Source organism: Elgaria multicarinata, chromosome 5 (assembly GCF_023053635.1).
Source record: "Elgaria multicarinata webbii isolate HBS135686 ecotype San Diego chromosome 5, rElgMul1.1.pri, whole genome shotgun sequence".
NCBI lineage: Eukaryota > Metazoa > Chordata > Lepidosauria > Squamata > Anguidae > Elgaria > Elgaria multicarinata.
The window spans coordinates 48054067-48079918 of record NC_086175.1 but is presented as its reverse complement, the minus strand read 5'-3'; the positions used below and the strand labels follow the sequence as shown (position 1 = coordinate 48079918).

Genomic DNA, 25852 nt, shown 5'->3' with positions numbered 1-25852 from the left:
CAATTTTCTTTTCTTTTTTTTGGTAAATTTTTTAAAATAATAATCTTAATTTACAAATTTATTTCCCCGAAGTACATAGAAAGCACTACCTTACTTTTGAGTGGCCCCCAAACTGCTAGACTCTTGACCACCTTAGTTTGGTATTAATATTTATGACGAGCTTGCCTTGTGTTGACCATGATTGTTAAGGTTGGGCCAGGTTGACTGTACTGGCATCCATTTCAAAAGGGCCAAATACCATTTTGAAGAATGGCCAGCAAATCAACGTCATCCTTACTGGATATGTTTTAATTTGCTTTTGCTTTGTTTGTTTATTTATTTATTACATTTTTATACCGCCCAATAGCCGAAGCTCTCTGGGCGGTTCACAAAAATTAAAACCATGAAGAGCATAAAAAACAACCAACAATCTAAAAACACAAATACAAAATACAATATAAAAAGCACAACCAGGATAAAACCACACAGCAAAAATTAATATAGGTTAAAATACGGAATTAAAACAAGGTTTAAATTTAAGTTAAATTAGGTGTTAAAATACTGAGAAAATAAAAAGGTCTTCAGCTGGCAACGGAAAGAGTACAGTGCAGGTGCCAGGTGAACCTCTCTGGGGAGCTTGTTCCACAGCCGGGGTGCCAGAGCAGAGATGAACACTGGATCTTGCCTGGTTCCTGGCCTTAAAGGAATTGGTCCCTGGCCTTAAAGGAATTGTTTCTCATGTTTATTTCACAATGGCCAGAGTCCTTAATAATAAATCTACAGTTGCGATTATGGACAAAGACCTTGCTAGCAGATTAAAATAATGAATGGGCTTCAACTGAGTGTTTTACTTCCATGCAATATTTAATGAAAGTAAAGTGAAAATGAAACTCTCCATACATAGATCTATAGTTAGTATCAGTTCTGTTAATAAATAAATGCAGGTTTTCTAGCTAGTGTTGTGGTTGAGCAGCCCATGAAGTCTTTGATTTGTGAGGAGAGAAGTTGCCCTCTTTAGACTACATGATATTTTTGGTTCCTCTTGTTGCTTCTCCTGCTACAAATTGTGTTAGGAAATTGCTTCAAAAGTACTGCACACAATGGTTACAGTTATCAAACTAGTATCATGGAGTCATCGTAAGGAATTATAATAGCAGCTATGATTGCATCTTTTAAGGGTTCTTTGAAGCAAATTTGCTAGAAGGTGGTAGGTTACTAGTTTTTGTTGTTTATTCGTTCAGTCGCTTCCGACTCTTCGTGACTTCATGGACCAGCCCACGCCAGAGCTTTCTGTCGGCTGTCACCACCCCTAGCTTCCCCTATTTAATGGATTGAGGCTACAGACTTAGAAACACTTAGAAGTAAATTCCATTGAAATTTATGGTTTTAAGTACATGGTTTTTAGAATTGGGGTCCCAGTTCAAAGCTGCTCACACACACACACACACACACACACACACACACACACACACACACAGACACTAAGATCTACTTCTTAAATAGTTTTTCCAAGTCATTTTTTATAGGATAAGATTGAGGTTTTGTATTTAAAATTTCTAGTCTGTTTTTAGGGACAGATACCATTAAAATGACCCCAGTATAACCCAGAATAACCATTACTGAATACTAAAATATTAGATTGAATGAAGATTATCTTGTACCCATAACTGGTGTTTATAAGTCCAAATTCCCTTGTTGCCATCAGATCCAGTGCAGTGATAGCTGTTGATCCTATTGCTAGTAACAGGCATGTGCTATGCTGGATTTCTGCTAAGTGGTGGGACAACAGGGCCAGATATTGGCAGGTCTGGTGGTAGGAAGTGAGCACCCACCCTTCACTTACTAGGGCAGCAGGCTGGTGCTCCTATGAGCCAAGAAAGTGAGGCCTAAAACAAGAAAACGTACAGGTGGTGCCATAGAGGCTGCCGTTAACTTTTATTTTTTTGAAACTGTATAAGGTCCTGCTCGCAAAACACCCACATTGTGGGTTGCATCCAAACTTTGTTGTTACTGATTTAAATCTAATTTATTTCGATGGGTTTTCTCTTAAGTATTACTAAGTCTGGATCCAACCCTAAGTCTAGTTGCATTCTACTATAACTCATGGTCAAGATAATTAATCAATATATAATCAACTTCACAGATACTTTTTCTAAGATACTTGCTAAAAGTTACATATTTAGCAGGTTTAGACTTGCTTCTTTGAGTTGCTGGGGATTTGGGAATTAACTAATGAAAAAAGTATGAATTGCTTTTATTACTGTGGACATTACGGCAGCTGGACAACCATCTGTCAGGTATGCTTTAAGGTGGATTCCTGCACTGAGGAGGGGGTTGGACTTGATGGCCTTATAGGCCCCTTCCAACTCTACTATTCTATGATTCTATGTTAAGGACTGAAATGTAGGGTCAAAAAAATTAGGTTGCCATGGTGCAACCAGCTCATTGTCTTCACTTTTTAAAAAGCGTGTTGAGGCTGTATGACGTTTATGCAGCTTTGCTTTGAAAAGATTGGCTCCAGGCTTCTTCAGTAGTTTTATTTAGCAAGCATTACTGCCCTGTTTTATATTTCTGAATATCTTTTATGCAACCTAACACTTATAATTTAGCATCAAGCGTATGCTATATGATATCCCCTACAGTGATTTGGCTGGGACCTTCTCAGAAGGTTTATAGTTTAATGGAGTTTGTCTGCGTTTTCTTACAGCAATAATTCTTCTCCATGTTGTAAGTGAAACCTACTCTGGCTAAACAATAAGTGTCTCTCATTGTTGGCCATTAGTGAACTGGGAAATGGGTCAAAGCTAAGTGTGTGTGTATGGTGACTGACCGAAGGTGGTGAAAAGTGTTTCTACACTTCAGATAGAGTTTCTGTGTGAATAATTATTCAAAAGGCAGCTGTTGTTAAAAACCTGAGCATAGAGATTGGTGTTGGGGTATATTTTCAATACATAGTAGCTTCTAGAAAGGCCCAGGAAATACCTTTTAAGAGGACAAAAAGAATTAACACACACAGCTGGACTGTTCACAGTACATCTCGAGCAACACAAGCATGCTGCTGATATTGGATGGGAATCACTGTTACGAAATGCTGACATGCAGATGGCCTTGTGCTGCAGTATGTTCCCTTGGGGTTTTGTTTACAAAATAAGAGTCTGGAAGTGCTATATGGTTACAGCAACAAGTAAGCTGGCTCTGATTTGTCATGCAGTTGTTAAACTGTTACATTTTATTGCATGTTTTGAAAAATCCTTTGTAAGGGAGTTATATCAATGTGTATGTTAACTGCACCAAATTCAAAGAAAATCCTGCATACTTCCTGATCCAGTTTAGTAAATGTTACATGCCACGTCTTTCCATTAAGTAAAGTCATGAATGTGTGTCTTAGGAACTGCTAATAATTCTTGTTCTGGTTTATTTATGTTGTTTGTAAAAAGATGCTTTTTTCTATTTTTTAATGCTTTGTTGATTCTCCTGGGGTAGGTAGCAATGATGAGTGTTGCCTATATCTTGGGGATGTAGAGCAAGGAGAGATAAACTCTATAGTCATCTGACAAATCTGGGAGATGGACGTACACACACACACTGTCAACTTCATGATTATGCATGAAGCAGATGTACATGATCTAAAGATTTACACTGTACAAGGACAGTTTTAGTGGTGGTGATCTTGGTTCAGATTTAGTCTAATCTTGATGTTCTAGACAAATACTGTGAGGCGTGAGGTTGCTAAAAAAAATCAGTTACCCAAGATTAACTGAGATGCTGTTCATTGTTTGTCAGATAGCAGGTGCTTCCAAGTTAAAACTTGAGACTTAAAAAGATTGTGATAGGATTTCCCATCCCTTCTATGTTTATTTTTAAAGAAACCATGAGGAGGTTTGAATTGAATTGCATTGGGACCATGCTGCTGGGGGAAGGGGCAATGTAACCATTTCTTCCATACTGTTTTCCTGATCTAAATCTCCCTCCAACTGCTATTTGTCAGGGTAAAATGCACCATCTTGTATATTCTCTCTAACAGGACCAACAGCAGCCAGAGGGTGATTTAATATGGGAAAATGGCATGGGGAAGCCCCCCCCCCCAAAGGAGGTTATGCCCCATTGCAAGCACCATGTTCCCAGTCCAATTCAGGCATAACCCCATAGTAGATTCTAAAAGAGATGAGAGATCCTATTACAGATCTCTAATATAGCGTCTAGTTTGGCCATCAAATCTTTCCAAGATTGAACCAGAATGGTTTTCAGTGTATTAAGGGAATTGCTAATGGGCTGATAGTGAACTCTCAGTAATAAAATGGCTCTGATAATAGGACGTGGGAGTCAACAGGCTGATATCCTTTTAAAAACCTAAAACTTGAGGAGGCTTAATTTTCTACCTTCCCATTTCCCCCTTCGTTTTATGGGTAGTAATAGATTCGGTTCTCAGCTGGTGTTCATATATGCAGCATAAGGAACAAATCAAGAATCTCTTCTGGTTCTTTTTTTTGTGGTATCTTCAGGTTTAAATTTAAATTTATGTGCATGTTTATATAATCGGCATCCTTACGTGCTGTTCTGCAACTTTTAAGAGTTGCTTCATAAGTACTAGGAAACTTAAGATAATTAGTATCAGTTTATAAAATGCAAGTAATGTTTTTCGTCCCCATACTGCTTTCAGGATCTGCCAAAGTTAAAAAGCTTCTTTATAATTTTAGAGCACTTTAATTTTGGATGAGCCAGTTGCAGAAAGAAATCATTAGTGAAATGAGTGTGGTCCAGTCTTAAGGCTTTATGGTAGGTCATTGCTGAGTTGAAAGTGATCTATCCTTTAATATCTACTCTTAAAACATCTGGGAATTGGTGTAATTATTGTAGGGACTCTGTTTTTAACCAAAATGTACAACTTGAATAAGTTCTAATTTCTCTGTTATAGCTCAGTATATTGCAAATAATGGTGGAGACAGAAATCTGACAGTAAAATTGCATTTTGTGCCCTTTTCCCTCAAATAGTAGCTCATATATTCAATTCAGTATGGTCATACAATGACAGACAAAATAAAAATGGCTGTGTATAGACAATTGCAGCAGGCGAAAAAACCATTGTGGCTGCTTCCCCCGCCTCTGTGTGTGCTGTGTGTGTGTGACTGCCATTTGCATTATTCCCTGCACTGCGTTGTGGGTTGGCATGTCATCCGAAAACGCTGTGTGTGTGGGCTTCGTACCCTCCCTAAAACTTCTACTGCAGGTTGTAGCCCCCACCCACTGCATGCTGGGTTTGGATGACATGCCAACCCATGCTACAGCATGGGGAATAATGCAAATGGCAATTATGAGGTGGGATGAGGGGAGCAGCCGCAATGGTTTCTTCCCCTGCTGCGATTGTCTGAACCAAGTCAATTTGAACATACAAAATTACTATGTAGAAGTGATAAACATTTTGATTACAATCATGCTTAAAACAACATCAACAACAGCACTAATTTTCTAGTTTTTGGGTGGCTAATATGCAGCATAAGGTACACAGATAGTAGAAGCTTTTGGTAAGCCATCCTGACTTTGGCAGAGGCTCAGCCCTAGGCTCCTACCTGCCTAGTATTACAGTTTTGTTGGCTCAGTTACACTAGAGCAGGGGAAGGCAACCTGGTACCCTCTACATGGTTTGGACTACAACTCCCATCAGTGCTAGTCAGCATGGTCAATAGCCAGGGGTGATGACAGTTGTGGTTCAAAACCTCTGGACACCTGCACTAGAGGCAAAACTACTCCAAGTGGGGCAAACATGTACTGCAATATGCTCTTGATTGGACTTGACTTGCTAAAAAGGTTAATCCTTACAGTTCTAGTTTGATTAATGTGAATTTAGATGCAAGATATTTTGCAACCCTGCTTTACTGACCTGGTTTGAATAATCATTTTCAGCCATGGTGGCACCTTTTGATTTGTGGTTTGTGGCACCTTTCGGGTAACTGTTCCTTAACCCCAACCCCCGATCGTAGGTTATTGTGTTGTCCGAACCAGTCATGGTTAACAAACCACCCACAACCTTAAAACAGCCCAGGTGCTGAAGATTACAGATTAATAAACGCAACATAGAAAACGTATAATTCAGCTCATTTGTTTTTGTTCGGTAGCTGTTGTGGTACTTCGAGCCTACCAGGTGCCTTTGTTATGTTTTGAGTAGATCACTGGCCACTAAAAGTAGCAGCTTGATATCGATAGGAGCTTAGAAAACACTGACTTCTTAATTTGTTAGGGAAAAGAAAAATGCTAGTTAATATGAAGCAATTACTGCACTCAAAGTACACCTACACAATAAATTTAATTCTGTACCTATGATTAAGTTTAATTGACATGTAAAATAAGCCACTTGACTTCAAGTATATATATATATATATACACACACACACACACACACACACACACACACACACACACACACATATATTCCTTATCATTCATAGAGTCCTGTTGAAACCTGCCCCTTATAAAACAGATCTTGCACATCTTAAAGAGAAAGTAGCGATTTACTTGATGTTCTGAAGGCATATGATGCCGTAACCTTCCTGAAACTAAGAGGATTTGATTCTGGTCAGTGCCTGGATGGGAGAATCCTGAGAACTCCATGTATTTGAATTCCTTGATGGGAGAAAGATAGGATATAAATGCAATAATGAATAAAGTATGTGTCCTTCAAAAACTTTGATTTAACATTACACTACATTGAACCTTAAATATAAATGGTCCTAAATAACAATGTGAATGTGATGTGTTTCTGTATCTAGTTTGTCATGAAACATGAGGTTGCTTCAAGCTGTGTTCAGTTTTTGGATCGTTTTATGCACTGTGCTGAATGTATTAGATGACTAATATTGTTCTGTGTGCTCTAGATGTGAGTGAGCTGAAAGAGTGCCTTTATGTCCTGGTGAAGGAGCAGCAAGCGCTGGCCAAGAAAACTGCCACCACAACGCTCTCTGCTCTGAGGCTAAAACAGAGGCTTGCAATCTTAGAACGCTATTTTATTGCGTTAAATAGAACTGTCCTTCAGGAAAATGTCAAGGTTAAGTGGAAAAGTAGCAATATTCTTCTGCCTGCTGTGGACAAGAAAAGGTAAAAGACTAGTTCAAAGAATCCCTCTCTCCTCCCCCGCTTTTGTACTGTTTGATATTTTTCGTTCACTCAGAGCTGTATTTCCACTAGTGCATTGTTCCTCAGTACAAGGAAATGTTTGCAGCTTATAATTTTGATTTTGTATGGACTTGAATACAAATGTCTTATGCACCTTATTGGCTATGGTGTGATAATACAGCTGTTTTCTCCCGATATACCAGAGATGTTAGTGCATGGACTGGATCTTTTGGGACGGTTGCATTTGATTCTTGGGTGTTAACATATTAAAGACCGTCTGTATGGATTTTTTTGTTTAAGCAAGGTTTATATGTTTCTCTATTTTTTTTTGTTATAGTCCCAGACCTATAGGCAAAGGTGTTGAAGGTCTTGCCCGTGTGGGATCCAGAGCTGCCCTTTCGTTTGCATTTGCATTCCTACGGAGAGCTTGGAGATCAGGTATAGCTGAATGATGAGGTGCATCTCATTAGGCTGGTTTCCCCACCAGACTGGTAATAGGTTTCTCTTCCAACCATGGTGTTTTCATGTAGGTATTTTATAGTGCAATCTCATACATATTTACTCAGAGGTAAGTTCCATTGACTTCAGTGAGACTTACACCCAGGGAAGCATGTATAGGATTTCAGTCTTAGTGTTATGGAATGGATCTAGGCCATCCCAAAGGTCAAACCATGTTTAGATGACACGCTAAGTCATGGTGGTTAAGCATTTTGAGCGAAATATTATGGCTTAGCATATTGTGTGAACCATAGAACCATTCCTAACCATGATGGCTACATAACCACAGTTTAAATTTGCTCACTAACCATTTGCTGCAAAAGGGTTAGCGGCCTAACCATGGTTTAGCGTGTTGTCCAAACAGGCCCACTGTATCTCTCTGTGACAACTCTGTTAAGTAGATCCAATTGATTTCCATGTTGGAGACCTGGCTCTGAGGATGAGAGGTAGTGACTCGTATTCATGTAGCACTTTCAGATTGGGGATCCAAAGAGCTACTTGAGAGGTTGTGCAGACCCAGTGAATCTACTAGTTTTGGAAGTTCCCTCTGCTGCAAAATGAGTTTGCTATTCAGCAGGATGAAAGGGGTCTATAATTTGAGAAGCTCAAGTCCAAAGCTTACTTGCGTGTGCTGAACTATTATTATTATTATTATTATTATTTATTTATATAGCACCATCAATGTACATGGTGCTGTACAGAGTAAAACAGTAAATAGCAAGACCCTGCCGCATAGGCTTACAATCTAATTTTGTGGTTCTTTGACTTCTGGCCTTAGTTTGCCAAAATAGTTTGTGATTTATCCTAAGAACATAGAAGTGCCTGATCAGACCGAGGTCTAGTCCAGACAGATCTAGTCCAGCACTCTGTTCACACAGTGGCCAGTCAGCTGTTGAGCAGGGACCAACAAAGCAGGACATGGTGAAATTGTACCCTCCCACCCATGCTCCCAGCAACTGGTGCACACAGGTTTACTGCCTCGGATACTTAAGGTAGCACATAAACATCATGGCTAGTAGCCATTGATAGCCTTCTCTTCCAGGAATTCATCCAACCCCCTTTTAAAACCATTGAATTTGTTGGCCATCAATACATCTTGTGGTAGTGAATTCCATAATTTAACTATGCGCTGTGTGAAGAAGTACTTCCTTTTATTTATCTTGAATCTCCCACCAATCAGCTTCATGGGATGACCTGGGTTCTAGTATTTTGCTCCCTTGAAGGTAGATCACTAGTCTTCCAATTTTATCAATGCAGTGATGTGGCTTTTCAATTTATTGGAAAAGAATTACAAGTGTGTTTTTGCAGATCAGTTTTGACAAGTTGCACTGTATTTCCCGTAATACAAAATATTCTAACATAGCCAACAATATAACATTGTTAGGTGAGGATGCAGACCTCTGCAGTGAATTATTACAAGAGTCTCTTGATGCTCTGCGAGCATTACCGGAAGCATCGCTCTTTGATGAAGGAACAGTATCATCTGTATGGCTGGAAGTTGTGGAGAGAGCAACTAAATTTCTAAGGTCTGTTGTAACTGGGTAAGTTTCTTCTTTAGATATTGTTTGAATTGAAACCCTGGTGTGTTTCCAGAGGCAGGCTAAAACTTTTCTGTTCTGTCTGTTCTTTGGGGTGGTAGTCTGGACCTCTGTTTATGCGTTGTTTAGATACTGGATTTTTTTTAAAAAATAACCAAATTTATAATTTTAAATGTCTTAATGTTGTAGCATGTTTAATTATTTTTAAATTTTTGTATGTCTCTATCTGTTTTAACTGTACATGTTTTAATTTATAAAGCCGCCTTGAGTCTCAGTATTGGGAAAAAGGTGGGATATAAATATAATAATAATAATAATAATAATAATAATAATAATAATAATTTTTGTTTCTGGGCCACATTTTAAAAATTCTTTTGAATACTTACAGTATGACAGTTTTTATTTCTGTTTCCTTGCTTGAATGATTCTAAGGAAACTGGAGTTACACATTTGGTGTCACTTATTAATGTCTTGAAATTTCAGTACCATGCATGTAAACTCTGGGTTATACTTCTCCCTTTTCATTTTTTAAATGCATACCCTGGATTTATTTGGATGAATATTTATTTATTCTGGAAATGCAGGTCAGTATGGAGGATTAGTAATGTTGCATTAGTAGGCTTAAATCCCATTGCACTAGTGGAAATCCACCTTATGCAATGAGAGTTTCTCCCTCTTTCGCTCCACTTCAACCCTCCATGCCATCCAAAAATCTGCTCCAGTGGAGGTGGGTGGGTTCCAGCCCTGAAGAGCAGATTTTAAGAGCATGCAAGGGTTTTCAGGGGAGAGCGGAAATGGTTACCCTTCCTGGTTTCACTCATGTAACTGTTCCCATCAATGGAATGACACAATTGTATTTAACCCATTTTTTGCATATAAAGAAATTGGGAAAGAAAAATCAACAGTCTGGTCTAACTGTATTTGCATGTGTTGGGATAACAATCATTTTTATAATTTCTGTTTTTTCAGGGACATCCATGGAGCTCCGGGTTCAAAAGGATCAGGAAACATTCCATTGCAAGACCAACACTTGGCACTTGCTATATTATTAGAACTGGCTGTCCAGAGAGGCACACTAAGGTAGTCATTGCAAGGAATGTGGCACTTCAGAGTCTGTTTACACTGAGCTAAACACTTCAGTGTTTATTACGTCATGCTTAAAATGAGGTGGGGGTGGGAAATTCTTTATAAATACTGAGCGAAACGGAAATGGTCATTACATAAGATGTTTTTAACAGACATTCAAATTTGGGGCCATTTTTTCCAGCCAAATGTTGTCTGCTGTCATGCTGTTACTTCAACTTTGGGACAATGGCACTCGGGAAACAGATAATGAAAGATCAGCACAGGGAACCAGTGCCCCCCTCCTTCCTTTGCTGCAAAGGTTTCAGAATATAATTTGTAACAAAGAGATAAACAATACTGAAGAAGAACTTCAGGTATATACTTTTACAATGTGTTCATTTAGGCTGTAATCCAAAATAAACTTACTTGAGACAATGTTTCATTAATGTTAATATTACGGTTGTTATATTATGTTTTATATTGTATTCTTAAGGTTTTACTTTTTTGTAAACTGTCCAGAAAACATTGGGCGTTGTAGAAATGTGATGTTGACGATGATATTATTATTATCAACGCATACTTGAAGTTTAGTTTAAATTAGGACTGTAGTGCCCATTATAAGTTGCATTTCATGTGCATTTGTAAGTCCCTTAAAATCAGTTGTGATAAATGAGTGCAAATAAAGTAGGCTAAAATGAAAGCTGAAAACACTTGAGCAATGGTTGCTCTGGACTGGAGATGGACGTTGTGGTGTGGCTCTAGTTCTATTAACATCTGTAGCCATAATCTAAACTCTACATCATGGCTGGGCAACATGCAGCTCCCCCCCTTTTTTACAGTTTTTTGTTTGTGTGTGTATGTGTGTGCAAATAAAATGGTGTTTGTAACTCTTATGGAGCACCAGAGACCCTTTGGGCGCTCCCTAGCAGCTCTGGATGCCATTTTCTTTTTTCCTTATTTTGTCACCTGTGGAGCAGGAAGGGGGGGGGCAGGGATCAAAAATGCCTCCGGGATCTCCTGAACTTGCCCAATCCAGCAACATATCATGTCCCAAGCATTTGTTTTCAGTAGAGAGTTTTATCACTGTTGGGGTTATCTTTTGCAACAGGAACCAATGTAAAAACTATAGCTCTTTAGCTGATGCAATGGCCATAAGAAAAATCCAACAATTCATATTAGTATAATACCTTTATCAAGCCTTTGAGATAGCCTAATAAATGGGCTGCACTAATATGGTTGTTAGTTAATGTATCCTGTTGCCGTTTTAACATCTTTGAAGGCTTCACTTCAACCAAGATTAATTTGAACTGACCCTTATAATGTGACATAGGTTGAGAGACGTTTCTTTAAATGCTCTTCATTTTCATTTTAAGATGCTGACCTACCCACTAAGTCCGAATGAAAACTTCCTAAGGTATCTAATATTGCCACAGGACAATGAGCTGGCAATTGATTTAAGGCAAACAGCAGTTGTGATTATGGCTCACCTAGATCGCTTAGCCACTCCCTGTATGCCACCACAGTGCAGTTCTCCAACATCACATAAGGTATTTTTCACATGCTATCTAGTAAGAGTTTTGTTGTTGTTGATAAAGCAGAGTTAATTGATAACTAAAAAGTTAGCTCAAAAATGATTGGGATCTAAAGAGGTGCTTAGGCTCATGCAAGGGGCTCATTCTAGCCCAGTGGAATTTTTGACTTTCGACAGCTACTCCCTGTGCTATACCACAAACTGTTCTTTGAAACTTCCCTGTGTTTCAAAACCAATTTGTTGCGCAGTAGAGAGGTCTCTCTGAATTTCTGGTTCTTCATGGTGAATTGGAGGCTACTTTTGGGAGTCACCTGGCTTTCTGGAGAATCTTGCAGGAGGGAATGAGATGAGATATTGCAGCAGGAATGGAAGACTTGGAGGCACTGGAGTGTGGACAGAACCTCTGTCTGCTTCTTTTCTGGGTCCTTCTTATAATAATTAGACAAAATCAACAAACATGAACAAAGTCTTCTTATTCCACTGCTACCATCGAGGTTTTGAACATGCATACTAATTTCCCGGTTGTAAATCACTATTGAGTAGTACATTTAAAGCACTTCTCAATTAAAGTGACACAAAAAGATAATGTTTCTTGTCCTGCCACACCTTCACATAATCCCTTCAGATTTGTTGTACCAAATCATGTTCCTTTTTCTACAACCTATATATGCAACCTTTCTGATGCATGTTTGGATGATTTTCTACAACTTTTATGTGTTCAACCTTTCTGATGTATGTTTGGGTAATTCTAAATGCATTAATCTGGAGCTAATTTTTTAAAAAATGGTTAAAGCAGTGTAAATGTTAATAAGAGCATTCTAAATTAAGTTATATTTTGATGTTTTCTTAATCAATTGCCTTTCAGGGATCTTTGCAAGAAGTTATTGCATGGGGGTTAATAGGATGGAAATATTATGCTAATGTGAGTGGTCCACTTCAGTGTGAAGGACTTGCCAATCTTGGAGTTACACAGATTGCTTGTGCAGAGAAGCGCTTTTTAATCTTATCTAGAAATGGACGTGTTTACACACAAGCATACAATAGTGACACACTGGTAGGTGACTTCTACTTATTTCATAATGGCCTCTGGTAACTATTACATTAATTTTCCTCTTGCAGAGATAAGATGGAACTCATGATAGGAAAAATAGTGTTTCCCCTTAAGCCTAGTTAAAATACTTGTTTTTATATAAGCTGTATTGGTTCAAATCTTAATGAATCCTATCCTGAGTTGTTTCCTGGGAATAGCTTCAATTTTCCATAATTCGTGTGAGGAATGTTTGATCAATGGCGAAGTTTTGATTACTACTTTTAAAAACTTTATGCTAGACATGACCTGATGATCGCACATCCCCCAACTTTTTCTTCTTTTAAAAGAGCCTGTGCAAGACCCCCAAATTGGATTTGGGAAATGGGTGAACCTTTCCCCTTGGCTCTGCTTTCCTCTCAAGCGATCTCTATTCCTGCCACAAAGGGAAGTGGGATGCCTGCCTGGCTGGGTGGGAGAACTGCAGGAGGAGGAGGGCTGATGGGTGTGTGTGAAATAAACTACTGTAGCTTGTTTGCCTGATAGTCTGTCAGGAGCACAGTAGGTTGTTTGCATAACCTGCTGTGCCACCCACAATGGGATAGCATGATGTATCCATAGCCTGTAATTTCTTTGCATGAGGTTTCTTAATGCTCATTTGCTTTCTGCAAGACATATAATATTCTAATTTATGTGTGTATTTTAATTTATAGGGACCTCAACTGGTGCAGAGTCTTGCTTCTAGAAACATTGTCAAGATTGCAGCCCATTCAGATGGGCACCACTACCTTGCTCTGGCAGCAACTGGAGAAGTTTTCTCATGGGGTTGTGGAGATGGTGGGCGACTGGGCCATGGGGATACTGTGTATGTATCTTAGAATCCTGGTGACTATAGACCTAAGTCCAAAATATTTTTTTCTAGGTACTTAAACTTGCTGTTGTGAAAGGACCAATTGCAGTGCGGCACCCACTGGAAATTAATAATTGATAATATATATGAAAGTCTAGTCCCATGTGAGCAGTGCTTATTTGCATTGTGAAGTGAAATGAAATAACATAGGATACCAAATTCTGTGTCTGCTACGAATTGGATGCTGCTGCTTTTAAAACCTTTATTTGCTTTGTTAAGTTTTGTGAGCCTTCCTCCAGTTCTCTTTTATGTCCAGCATGCTAAGTTGGCAGTGGTATTTCTGTCTTGTAGTTCTACCGCTCATTGGTCTACACTAGGCTCTGCAAGAAGTCGTCTTCCCACATACTTTAGTAACCTAGCATCTGTCAGACTTCTATTTTTTTTATAGAGTAGAGGCCCCAGCCTGGGAGATAACTAGCCAGAGGGTTGTATCCAGTATTAGTCCTACTTAGAGTAGACCAGCACCATGTACATTGATGGTGCTATATAAATAAATAAATAATAATAATAATAATAACCAGGGGTAGATAACTTTTTGGGGTCCGTGGGCACATTTGGCAATTTGAGAAATTGTCCACAAATTGGCTGTACTGCAGATTAAAGCGTTGGCTTGCAGCTACCTGCCATCTTCATTTCTTCAGAATATCTCTGAGCCCCACTTGTGGCCCAAAGGCATTAATGAGAAAGAAAATCATGGGAGCAGCTTGAGGCCCTCACTTTGCTTTGAAGGTATCTCAGATGCCAGTAAGAAGCTTTGTTATGAATGAAATAAGAAATGGGAGGTGTAGGACACCTTAGTGGGTGCCAAGAAAGGTTCCCGAGGGTGCACTGGTGCCCTATCTGGGATACATGGTTAAACTTATCCACAAAGGAATATTAATCTGTGGACAGCATTACCTAAACATATGCTTTGGGGAAGCTTAACTGCAATCAGACAGACTATAACTGCAAGTTAGAAATCTATATCAGTGCTAGCCATGAAGATATGAAAATGTTTGGTACCAGTTATAGACACTTAAATGCGACTATAAAGGATGAAGAATTCTTTTGACGAAATTTGGCATCCATCCATCTTATTACAAAGTTATGCAACTAGAGTAGAACAATAAGTAACATCTGTGTTACCAGGAAACGAAATACTTGTTGTATTTTAACGCTGAAATGCGTGTTAAATAGAATGATTTGTTCTTCTGGTTTGGAGGGACATAGAGAAAGAAAAAGAAGCAACCAATACTCTCTGATAGGCTGCCTAGTGCCTTAGTGTTTGAAATCTACTTGGTTTTTTTTGGCTCTAGCTTTATGTCCTTGTTGTGTATTGCCTTTCACAGTATAGTGTATATTAATTCTGATAAACTTTATGGGTCCCATCCCATGTAGACCTTTAGAAGAACCTAAGATGATTTCTGCTCTGTCTGGGAAGCAAGCTGGAAAACACGTTGTACATATTGCATGTGGAGGGACCTATAGTGCTGCCATCACTGCTGAAGGAGAGTTATACACATGGGGTCGAGGAAATTATGGCAGACTGGGCCATGGTATGTTTGTATTAGTTTCCTTAACCGACAAGTTATGAAGTCTCAAGGTCTGAATCTAGTGACTTGAACTAAGGCATCTGATTTTTGTTTTGTACTGAAGGCTCCAGTGAAGATCAGACAATCCCAATGTTGGTTACTGGCCTGAAAGGACTAAAGGTCATTGATGTATCTTGTGGAAGTGGTGATGCTCAGACTCTCGCTGTGACTGAAAATGGTTAGTGGTACAACTAACAGTATCTTAGACTTGCCAGCTTTTGTTACGCTTGGGATAACTGGGAAGCTGTGTGTTTTTCTTTTCTACTTAATTTTGGATTTGTGTGCTCAGTTAAATAGTATGGTAATAAGATTGTTATTTATTTAATTTATTTGATTTATAGATTGACCTTCAGACATAAGTTCCTCAAGGCAGTGCATGGAACAAATAGTATATACTAATGTATTCAAAGTAAATACTCTAACAGTATAAACAAGATTAAGAACAGAGCACTACCTCCCCCCCCCCCCCCCAAAAAAAGAAGAAGATAAAACCACCTATCAACCCTTAAATCCTACAAATGCTGAGTGGAACAGAAATGTCTTTACTGCATGATGGAAGCCAAGCAGTGAAGGGCTAATCTAACCTCCCTAGGGAGGGAGTTCTGGAACTGCGGTGCTGCCACAGAAAAGACCCTGTCCCACAGTTCAGCCAATCTAACTTCTTTCCATATGGAGCATATCCCTGAAACTATCTGGGTATTAGTATTCAATGCATATGCAGCCACATGCTCATGCAACTGCACTGTGCTGCATCAGAGTTGGTGAGGGGCATGAGCTTAAGGCTTCCCACCCGTCAACAATCCTGATCAAGGTGATTGGCTATGACTGCTATTAACAGCATGGAAAGAGCGATCTCAGCTGCATTAGGATTACTGAGGGGGGCGGGGCAGAACAGCAGTCTTTCCTCTGCCGCCTGGCTGATCCGAGGGGAAAATGGCGCAACTCCATAGGCCTCAAGGGAGAGTGGTCAAGGCTGTCCATGCCTGTTCTGTTTACCTGCTCATGCAAGCTGAAAGAGCAAAGCAGGAGCATGTGGGCTGCTAGCTATTGCAATACAGCTCAGGCACATTGTTTAATAAGCCAGGATTATTGCTATGTATGAACACAGCCAATGTATATGTGGCAAAGGAATCATGGAGGACCTTATTTTGTCGTATTAAGTTTTGTAGAAGGCTGCATTCCTATACCCACTTACCTGGGAGTAAGCCTCATTGAACTTATGGGGTTTGTGCTGTCAATTACATAGACCATTTGCATGGAGGGGAAATGGTTCAGTCAACATAGAAATGTTGAAAATATTGCTTTTGCAGAGGCAATTGTGCATTGGAAACTTTCAGCTGTGCCTGTTTCAGGTTATTTGTGTGTTTTTTCTGCCTTTAATTCCCTCCCCCTGTAACTTTATTTTGTAATGACCCAGATATAAACATTGCTGCTACTGCTGCTACTACTAATGAGATCTACTTTTCTAGGCCAAGTATGGTCTTGGGGTGATGGAGATTACGGGAAACTAGGAAGAGGTGGCAGTGATGGTTGCAAAACTCCCAAACTGATAGAGAAACTTCAAGACTTGGATATTGTCAAAGTACGCTGTGGGAGTCAGTTTTCAGTTGCTCTCACAAAAGATGGACAAGTCTATTCTTGGGGAAAGGGTGACAACCAGAGGCTTGGGCATGGAACAGAAGAACATGTTCGATATCCCAAACTGCTTGAAGGTTTGCAAGGTAGGTGAAGTGGCAAATGCTAGTTACGTTAAGATCATGTTTTGCAACTTCAAGAAAACGAACAGTTAACTTAATGTCTGACCTTGGCAACTTGGTGAAAAACATTATTAAAGAGAAAATTATCAAGCTTAGAAGAACAGGTCTTAATGAAGAAGAATCAACATGGCTTCCACAAAAATAAGTCCTGTCTTTTAGAGTTTTTTTCCAGAGTGTTAATAAGAATGTAAATAGTGGTGCTGTAGTGGACATTGTATATATGTACTTTTGAAATGTTCTTGCAATGCTGGGATGTAAATAGCAGGGTCCCAAGGTTCTGGAATGGGACTGGTGTTTTTTAACTTGTTCATAAATTACTGAAGGTTAGAGGTGAGCGGTGAGGTGGACAAGTTTGCTGACAAACCAAATTATTCAGGACGGTAAAAACAAAGAGGTATTGTGAAGGGCTCCAAAATGATGTGTCTGGGATAGGCAAATAGGCAATAAAATTGCAACTTTATTTTAGTTTAAATAATGCAAAACAATCCACACTGGGGCAACCCCCCCTAGCTTCACATATACGTTTATAGGGTCTGACTTGGCAGTGCCTGATCAGGAAGGAGATCTTGGGGTCTTGATGTATATCTCAATGTAAACATTGACCCAGTGTGCTATAGTTGTGAAAAAGGCAAATTGGATGGTGTGGATCATTAGGAAAGGGATTGAAAATAAAACTAAAGGTATCATAATACCTTTATACAAATCTATACTGTGACCAGATTTGGAATACAGTGTGCAGTTGTGCTTCCTGCATCTGAAAAAGGATATTGCAGAGCAGAAGAAGGTTTTAAAAAGGGCAACCAATATGATCATAGGGCTAGAGCAGCTCCTCCCTTTTTTTCAATGTATGGGGCTTTTTGGTAAAGGTGAGTAAGTGGGGTAGGGGCATAATAGAGGTGTATAAATTATGCATTATATGGAGGAAGTGGATAGAGAGAAATTTCTCTACCTCTCATAATACTAGATCTTTGGGTAATTCAATGAACCTGAATGGTAGGAAATTCTGAACAGATAAAAGGAATATCGTACAGTTAAACTAAGAAAGTGATGGTGATGGCCACCAAATTGGATAGCTTTAAAAGGGGATCAAATACATTCATGGAAGCTAATGCTATCAGTGGCTATGAGTAATAATATCCATATGGATCATTGGCAGCAGGCCTCTGAATGTCAGTTTCTGGGAAGCAACAGTGGGGGAGGGTTATTTCCGCCATGTCGTGCTTGTGGGCTTCGTCTAGGTATGTGGTTGATTGCTGTGGAACAGTATGTTGAACTAGAAAGGTCTGACCTAGCAGAGGTCTTTTCTGTTGTTAACTTTAAAAAAGAGACATTGGTTCCCATCACGTGTGTGTTTCCTTACAGGAAAAAAAGTAATAGACGTAGCAGCTGGAACTAACCACTGTTTAGCACTCACGGAAGATAGTGAAGTATTCAGCTGGGGAAGCAATGATCAATGCCAGCATTTTGACACTCTGAGGATCACTAAACCTGAGCCTACTGCTCTTCCTGGATTAGATTCCAAGCACATTGTTGGCATTGCCTGTGGACCAGCCCAGGTAGGTTATTATTATTATTATTATTACTTATTTATATAGCACCATCAGTGTACATGGTGCTGTACAGAGTAAAACAGTAAATAGCAAGACCCTGCCGCATAGGCTTACAATCTAATAAAATCATAGTAAAACAATAAGGAGGGGAAGAGAATGCAAACAGGTACAGGGTAGGGTAAGCAGGCACAGGGTAGGGTAAAACTAACAGTAGAAAGTAACAGTAGAAGTCTGCACAACATCAAGTTTCCACTCTACAGTTCATATTGTTTTCTACATGGTTGCCGGATATAGAATTGTCCATTAGGCATGTGTTTTTTATATTCTCTTTTCATATCACCCATTCGAATTCACCCATTCTGTCTTTGAAATTTATTTGCTTCTTTAATGTTTTTTCTCTCTTTAAGCGTGTTTAGTGTGTTGTTTCCCCCCACTGTCCAATCATTTTTTGTTTTTGTAAAAATAGTCTCTTAATTATTTCCAGAATGCTTGTTAACATTTAACATGTTGGTTGTTTTATTATGGTTTTAATTTTTGTGAACCGCCCAGAGAGCTTCGGCTATTGGGCGGTATTAAAATGTAATAAATAAATAAATAAATAAATAAACTTCTATTGCATTCTTAGGCCGTTTCTACACCTGCCTTTTTCTCTGGGATTGTCCCGGGATCATCCCTGTGCATCCAAATGCCACACAGGGGATCCCGGAAGTAGGCAGGGACAATCCCTCCTTTTGCCTGGGATAATCCTTAGGTGTAGAAAGGGCCTCAGTCTGAGGTCGTACAGCCATTACTCGGTGGGCAACTTGAGGGTTGAGCTATGGCATTCAGTTGTATGGCTGTTTTTCTCTGTGTGTGTTATACAAGGCAAGTGTGGATATTCTGGGGTTGGCTAGGTGTTTATCTCTTACTCTTCAAGCTGTTCCTTTTTAGAATCTCTTCCTCCAAGCTGCTTTTTGCTCAGGGGGGAGAATTTTCTTCATGGAGTGATTCTGATAAGCAGAACATTACTTAGGAAAAGATGGTTAAGTGCCCCCTTCCTGTGAAGCTGTGTTCTAGACTGCAGTTTCTTCCAGCTGATTTGGATATATTTTTTAAATGAAACACACACACACACACGCACACACACACACTGATTATCACATGTAGTATGAAGCTGAGGTCAGCAGACCTGCACAATATTTTTGCTTTTCTTCCCCAAGCCAACATATGACATATGAAGTTTAAGGTGTTATCTACAGTGCTTGAGGACATTATCCTATCTTTTCAGCATGGCAATGGGTTGAGGTGGTCCAGTCCCAGAGTGCTTGGGTGGGGAAATTCTAATCGTGATCTGAGAGATGATTAGGATCACCCCACCCAACCTGCTCTGAGACAGGACCATCTCTTTGCCTCTCCTCGCCCCACCAAGGGGTGAGTTGCCTTAAACTGTGCATTCCTTAGTACTTGTTGGCTTTCCCTAGAGATTAGAACTACTTCAGGCTAAAAATTGTTAGCTGTTAGAGGGAAAACACTTGATTATGGGAAGTAGGAACCCTCTTTTTTAGGTGCAGTTTTTTTTTCTCTCAATGGTATTTATATTCAATTCTAATTTTCTCCTTTTAATGGGGCTGTTGTATAACTTGCTCTTTTTTCTAGAGCTTTGCCTGGTCCTCTTGTTCGGAGTGGTCCATTGGTTTACGTGTGCCTTTCGTGGTAGATGTTTGCCCAATGACATTTGAACAACTGGATCTCTTGCTGAGACAAGTGACAGAAGGAATGGATGGCACTGCTGACTGGCCACCTCCGCAGGAGAAAGAATGTATGGCCGTGGCTACGCTGAACCTTCTAAGGCTACAGGTATCTTAAATGTCATTGAGATAAAGGCTCCAGAATAAAACTGCAAAACTTACGTAACTGGGAAGATAGCATTGGTTTTTAAATACGTAATGGGCATAAATATGTGTTTAATGAAATTCAAAATACCTTGTAATTTATCAAATATTTTACAGTCCTAATCACCTTTGTCCCTGCAACAGCCCACTGAGAAATTGGGTTTGGACAACATGATAACCCACGATGGTTTAAATGGTCAATGGTGGGTTATTTAACCCACCATGGGTTATCGTGTCGTGTGCCAGGATTTTTTTTAACCCATGGTGGGTTGTTTGGCTGAAATACCCCCTACAAATAACCAACAATGTGCAGAGTTGGTTGCTTAAACCATCGTTAATTATCATGTTGTGTAGCAGGCATCGTGGGTTATTTTGCGTTCCTACAGAGTCACAAGGCAAGACCGGCCGAACCCCCTGCCATGCTTGCCCAGCAAGGCACCATTGCCATTTGCCAGTGTGCCCAAGGCACTGCACTTACCTCCATTCCCGGCTCTGATCACAGTTGCGATTGGGTTGGGTCCCCCTTTTTGTTTTGTGTTTATTGGGTTCCACTACATCGTCTCAATAAAGATTTGTCTAATTTGCATAATTGTTGGAGATGTAATGCACCCTTACACCTGCCCACCCACTCCGTTTTCCTGAGTTGCACTCCGTTTCTTCTGAGGAAGCGGGCCTGCCAGGCAGAAATGGGAGTGGGGTGGGCAACTCCTGCCACTCTTCTCCATGCTTCCCCAGCTCCTCATAGGGGGAACTAGTGTCACTATTCAGGTGGGAGGACTGAGAAAGGGGTGAGGGATGAGTTAGTCAACTCACAGTCAGTTATTTCTCTGATCATCTGTGGAGTACCCACAAAATAACTTACTTACAGCCAGTATGTGGTTGTTACTCCTATTTTACTGTTTGCAGATTGAATCTTAATGCGCAATAAGCCTTTAATCAGCCAGGGTGTGAATTATTGAGGTGGGATTTGAACCTAGGTTTGCGTAATTTGAGGTCAATACTCCATTCACTTGACCATGCTATATCTGATTGCTTTGGGGTATTCTGTTAATACTTATTAATTTAACATTTACAGAAGATGTAAATATGTATCTTGTGATGTTGGATTGTTATGCTTTAGCAATTATATGAAATTCAGGCAGAAGGATCTGTGATTCCTATTTTTTAAGATTTGTTTCAGCTTTATCACTTCATAAATTAATATGTGTGTGTTTTATCTTTCAGCTTCATGCTGCAATTAGTCACCAAGTAGACCCGGAATGTCTTGGTTTGGGATTAGGCAGTGTCTTGCTCAATAGCTTGAAGCAGACGGTAGTGACTTTAGCAAGTAATGCTGGTGTGCTTAATACTGTGCAGTCAGCGGCTCAAGCAGTGTTGCAGAGTGGATGGTCTGTGTTGCTTCCAACAGCAGAGGAACGAGCTAGAGCTCTTTCAGCACTTTTACCCAGTGCAGGTATGAGAGTGGAGGGGTGGGGGTGGTAGGTGGAGAAATACGTTGGTCATTTGTGCCTACGTGTGCGTGTGTGTGTGTTGAATTTCCTGTAAAATATGTTTATTTATCAATATTTAGTTTCAGGGAATGAAACAAATGTAAGTCCAGGTCGTAGATTTATGATTGATCTTCTGGTTGGAAGCTTAATGGCTGATGGGGGTCTAGAATCTGCACTGAACGCTGCTATCACTGCAGAAATCCAGGTATGCTTACTTTGTACATACTGTATTTTGGTAGAAATAAAAAGGATTGCTTTTATATATTAAACCATTTGCTTTCAGATAAACCTCACTTCTTGGTTTATTCATATAATATAAAGCCCAAATGGCAGAGTGAACATTTTGTTTGTAAAGGATTTTATAATTCTATCGTTCCTTTACAGTTTGTATAGGCAACGCAAGGAGATTGATTAAATATCTGTGGCATGCCATTATAGATTAAGCATTCTTTTATACTTACTTTTAATCTCTAGTAACTCTATTACTTTTAATGTTGTGCTTTGTCTTTAAGAGACCCTGTCTCTTCCTACTGCGAGTCTGGCACTGCCTGGAACTCTAAATTTGAACGTTTAGACCAGCAGTGCCTGTAGGAGGAAATGATGTCCACTTAAAAACTTACTGAGTAATAGTTATGGATGCCACATAGTAAGTCCAGTGTACTGTCGATTGGGGAGTCTGAAAATCTGGGTGGAGATTTAGATAGTGGGGGAGGAGGTCACACTCCCCTTGAAGGGCAAAGTACACAATTTGGGAGTGCTCCTGAACACAGCACTGTCTATGAATGTGTGGATGGCATCGGTTGCCAGGATTGCTTTTTAAGCTGGTTCAGCATTTATGGCCTTATCTAGAAAAAGCTGGCCTAACCCCTGTGACATGTACCTTGGGTGTATCCAGGTGAAATTACTGCAATGCACTCTGTGTGGGACTGGTCTTGAAGACAGTTCAGAAGCTGCAAACATTACAGAATGCTGTGGGTAAAATGCTTGTGCAATTTAGTAAAATGCTTGTGCAAATATCACACCTATTCAGTATTTGTTATGTTGGCTGCCTATTCATTTCCAGGCCCAGTACAAGGTGCTGGTGTTGTCCCTTAAAGCCCTAAATAGTTTGAGATAGCATTATCTAAAGGACACCTGTATAAGTCTGGGCAGGCATTAATATCAGCATCAAAGGGGGCTGCTTTCTGGCCCACCAGCAAGACCCATTAGTTTGGCAGGTGTTAAGGATAGAGCAACATCTGTCATGGCTCCACACCTTTAGAACTCCTACCCATGGATATATATATATATGACTTCACTGCTGGGTGTTTTTTTAAAAAATATTGAAGGCACATTTATTCCAGTCTGTGTTTGGGGTTTCAGAGCTGATGTGTGAATAGTGAAATCATCTTTGCCACCACTATTGCTATATTTTCTGTGCCAATTGCTATTACATCCATATTCTTCCAACTTAAGTTGGTTCAGGATTCTTCTTTGAACACAGTGACTTACTTATTCAGTATCTTGGCATTGTTGGATTCAGGAGCTCGGTTTCCTCAGATTACGTTACTTCTAGTGTAGCTTCTATTGCTTTCTGTCCCATGGATCTCAGGTTCTCCTATAATCTGCTATATTATGGCAATGCCAGGCTGCTAACTGCATTATAAAAGGAAAGGTCCATTAAAGAAATAGCACTAATGCAGTCTTCACCGGCTAAATATTCTGTTTAGTGGACATGACTCCATCTCTTTCACAGATTGTTCAATGGTTTCACTTCAGACTTTTCATTTTGTAGGATATAGAGGCAAAAAAAGAAGCCCAGAAAGAAAAAGAAATTGATGAGCAGGAAGCAAATGCATCAACACTTCACAGGAATAGAACACCATTGGACAAAGACCTCATTAATACTGGGATCTATGAATCGGCAGGAAAACAAAGCTTGCCTCTGGTTCAGTTAATTCAGCAGTTACTAAGGTAGCTTTTTAAAAACAAGGCTGTCTCAAAATTATTGCCCTTTTTCGACACGTCATTCTTGTTTTCATTATATTTTTGTCTTCTTTTGTCTCTGACTCTCCTTTGTTCTTGGGATGTTGTTTGATTTATGACTGCACGGTAATAATCTAGGTACAAAAGGGACAGCAGGGGGGGAAACACAGGCTGGGGACCTATTTGTGAGCACATCTGCATAAGGGTGCAAGTGCTAGCCTGCCATTTTGAGTGACAAACTTGCGTGGACAGGTTTTTCACCACATCTCAATCCGCTTTTGAAACTGAGAGCACTTTCAAATGTAGGTTTCGTAATATGGCTTTGGGGTCTGTTGTCTTTAAAGAAAAATCTTATTGGGCATAGCCAAGCACTTGGGTTCACCTATAGTAGGACTTTGGCGGTCAATTAGATATGATTTTTGTACCGAAGAGTGCATATCCTACACCAGCCTTCCCCAACCTGGGGTATGATGATGCAGACATTAAAGATTTGCCTGATCTGCCACAATGCAGCATTCTTAAAGTGATTGCATAAGTCACCCTTCCCCAACCTGGTACCCTCCAGATGTTTTGGACTTCAACACCCACCTGCCCCAGCCACCATGGTTAATGGTCAGGAATGCTGGTAGTTGTGGTCCGAAATATCTGGAGGGTACCAGGTTGGGGAAGGTTGACTTATGCAATCACTTTAAGAATGCTGCATTGTGGCAGATCAGGCAAATCTTTAATGTTTGCATCCTCATACCCCAGTTGCTCAATTAGGAAATTCTGTAAACAAATGCCTCCAAGAGAATTCTGGAATTAAAAATGAGATCCAAGTGCCTAATTTAACCCCAGCTAGCCTTCTGACCTAAGAGTAGTTAAAATGTCTCATCTCAATTGGTTTGCCAGATGAGAAACAGTAGTACCAGGCCATTATAAATAGATCATTAGTACCCTTTACTGAATGGAAAGGAATTCGGATAAGGAGGGGTCCAACGTTAAATTTAGCGTTATGACTTTCTCTTAGCTGCGTATGATAAATAAAAAGCTACATGATGAGGCCAGACAGGCTATCAGAAAAGTGACTAGTAGCCTCATTCCAAGATTGTAAAAATAACGAAATATACATAAGATATCAGTATTTTTGTGTCAAAAACGTATCTGTAACACGTCAAAGAAAGCTAAGATGTTTGTATGTTATCTTGATAATAAGCTTCAGAATTCGATACTCTTATTTAACATATGAAGTTTTAAAGTAGAAATGTTATCTTTGGAATAATTCATAATAAAAAAATAGTTTGAACATATTTTATAGCACCAAAGAAGTATGTAAAGGAGACTCAGAACACACAATAGTGGAAGCTATCCTTTTAGGATTTATTTATTTATTTTAGCACTTTTATCCTGCCCTTTAGACAAAGAGGCTCTCAAGGCGGCTTACAAAAATATTTCCTAAGACAGTCCCTGCCCACAGGCTGACAAACTAAAAAACATGACAGAAGAGGAAAGGGGATTGGGAGGGACTTTAGATGTTTGTGGCTCAAAATCAGTTCTGGCAAGCTTGATATTGATTATCGTTGAGATTGGGCAAATGCACTTGACTCTGCTTAGAATTCTTGTTTAAGAGTGATGTTAGATGTTTGGATTTATCCCTGCATAAGCTCTTATATTTAGTACTGTTATGCTAATACTTTATAGTGAAGACAAAAAGACAAGTCTTGTCTGAGAGTGTTTCTTAAGAAATAGAATTCTGTATCACCCATATCAAGAGCTTATTCTTAGGTATTGAGCTTACTCTTAGGTAGTATCTGGCTTTAAGAGAAATCTGACTGTAGACAGTAGACAGGTAATTGACAGATATCTGACAGTACTGACAAGAAACTTTGAGAGAATTTCTGAACCAGGGCATCTGCCACAGCATTAGACAATGCTTGAGTACAGTGCTTCTTATTCATTGGCTTAGGCCGTCAACTCTTTTGCTTCATAGGACACTGGGTGGGGGGCAGGATGT

The 25852-nt window shown here is 39.6% G+C and overlaps 1 protein-coding gene across 5 annotated transcripts in view; it reads left to right on the top strand.

Annotated features, from left to right (window-relative positions):
- HERC2 (HECT and RLD domain containing E3 ubiquitin protein ligase 2) overlaps positions 1 to 25852 on the top strand; it is a 120236-nt gene that overhangs the window by 12070 nt on the left and 82314 nt on the right. For 4 of the 5 annotated variants that reach the window (XM_063126299.1, XM_063126302.1, XM_063126300.1 and 1 more), the window contains exons 5-20: positions 6849 to 7068; positions 7424 to 7524; positions 8969 to 9125; positions 10092 to 10202; positions 10390 to 10561; positions 11561 to 11734; positions 12584 to 12772; positions 13459 to 13610; positions 15033 to 15190; positions 15291 to 15404; positions 16696 to 16947; positions 18346 to 18539; positions 20169 to 20369; positions 21629 to 21857; positions 21975 to 22099; positions 23669 to 23847. In XM_063126299.1, coding sequence (XP_062982369.1) covers positions 6849 to 7068; positions 7424 to 7524; positions 8969 to 9125; positions 10092 to 10202; positions 10390 to 10561; positions 11561 to 11734; positions 12584 to 12772; positions 13459 to 13610; positions 15033 to 15190; positions 15291 to 15404; positions 16696 to 16947; positions 18346 to 18539; positions 20169 to 20369; positions 21629 to 21857; positions 21975 to 22099; positions 23669 to 23847 — 2728 coding nt within the window. The remainder of the gene's footprint in view (positions 1 to 6848; positions 7069 to 7423; positions 7525 to 8968; positions 9126 to 10091; positions 10203 to 10389; positions 10562 to 11560; positions 11735 to 12583; positions 12773 to 13458; positions 13611 to 15032; positions 15191 to 15290; positions 15405 to 16695; positions 16948 to 18345; positions 18540 to 20168; positions 20370 to 21628; positions 21858 to 21974; positions 22100 to 23668; positions 23848 to 25852) is intronic. The other variant, XM_063126301.1, reaches the window with a different exon arrangement.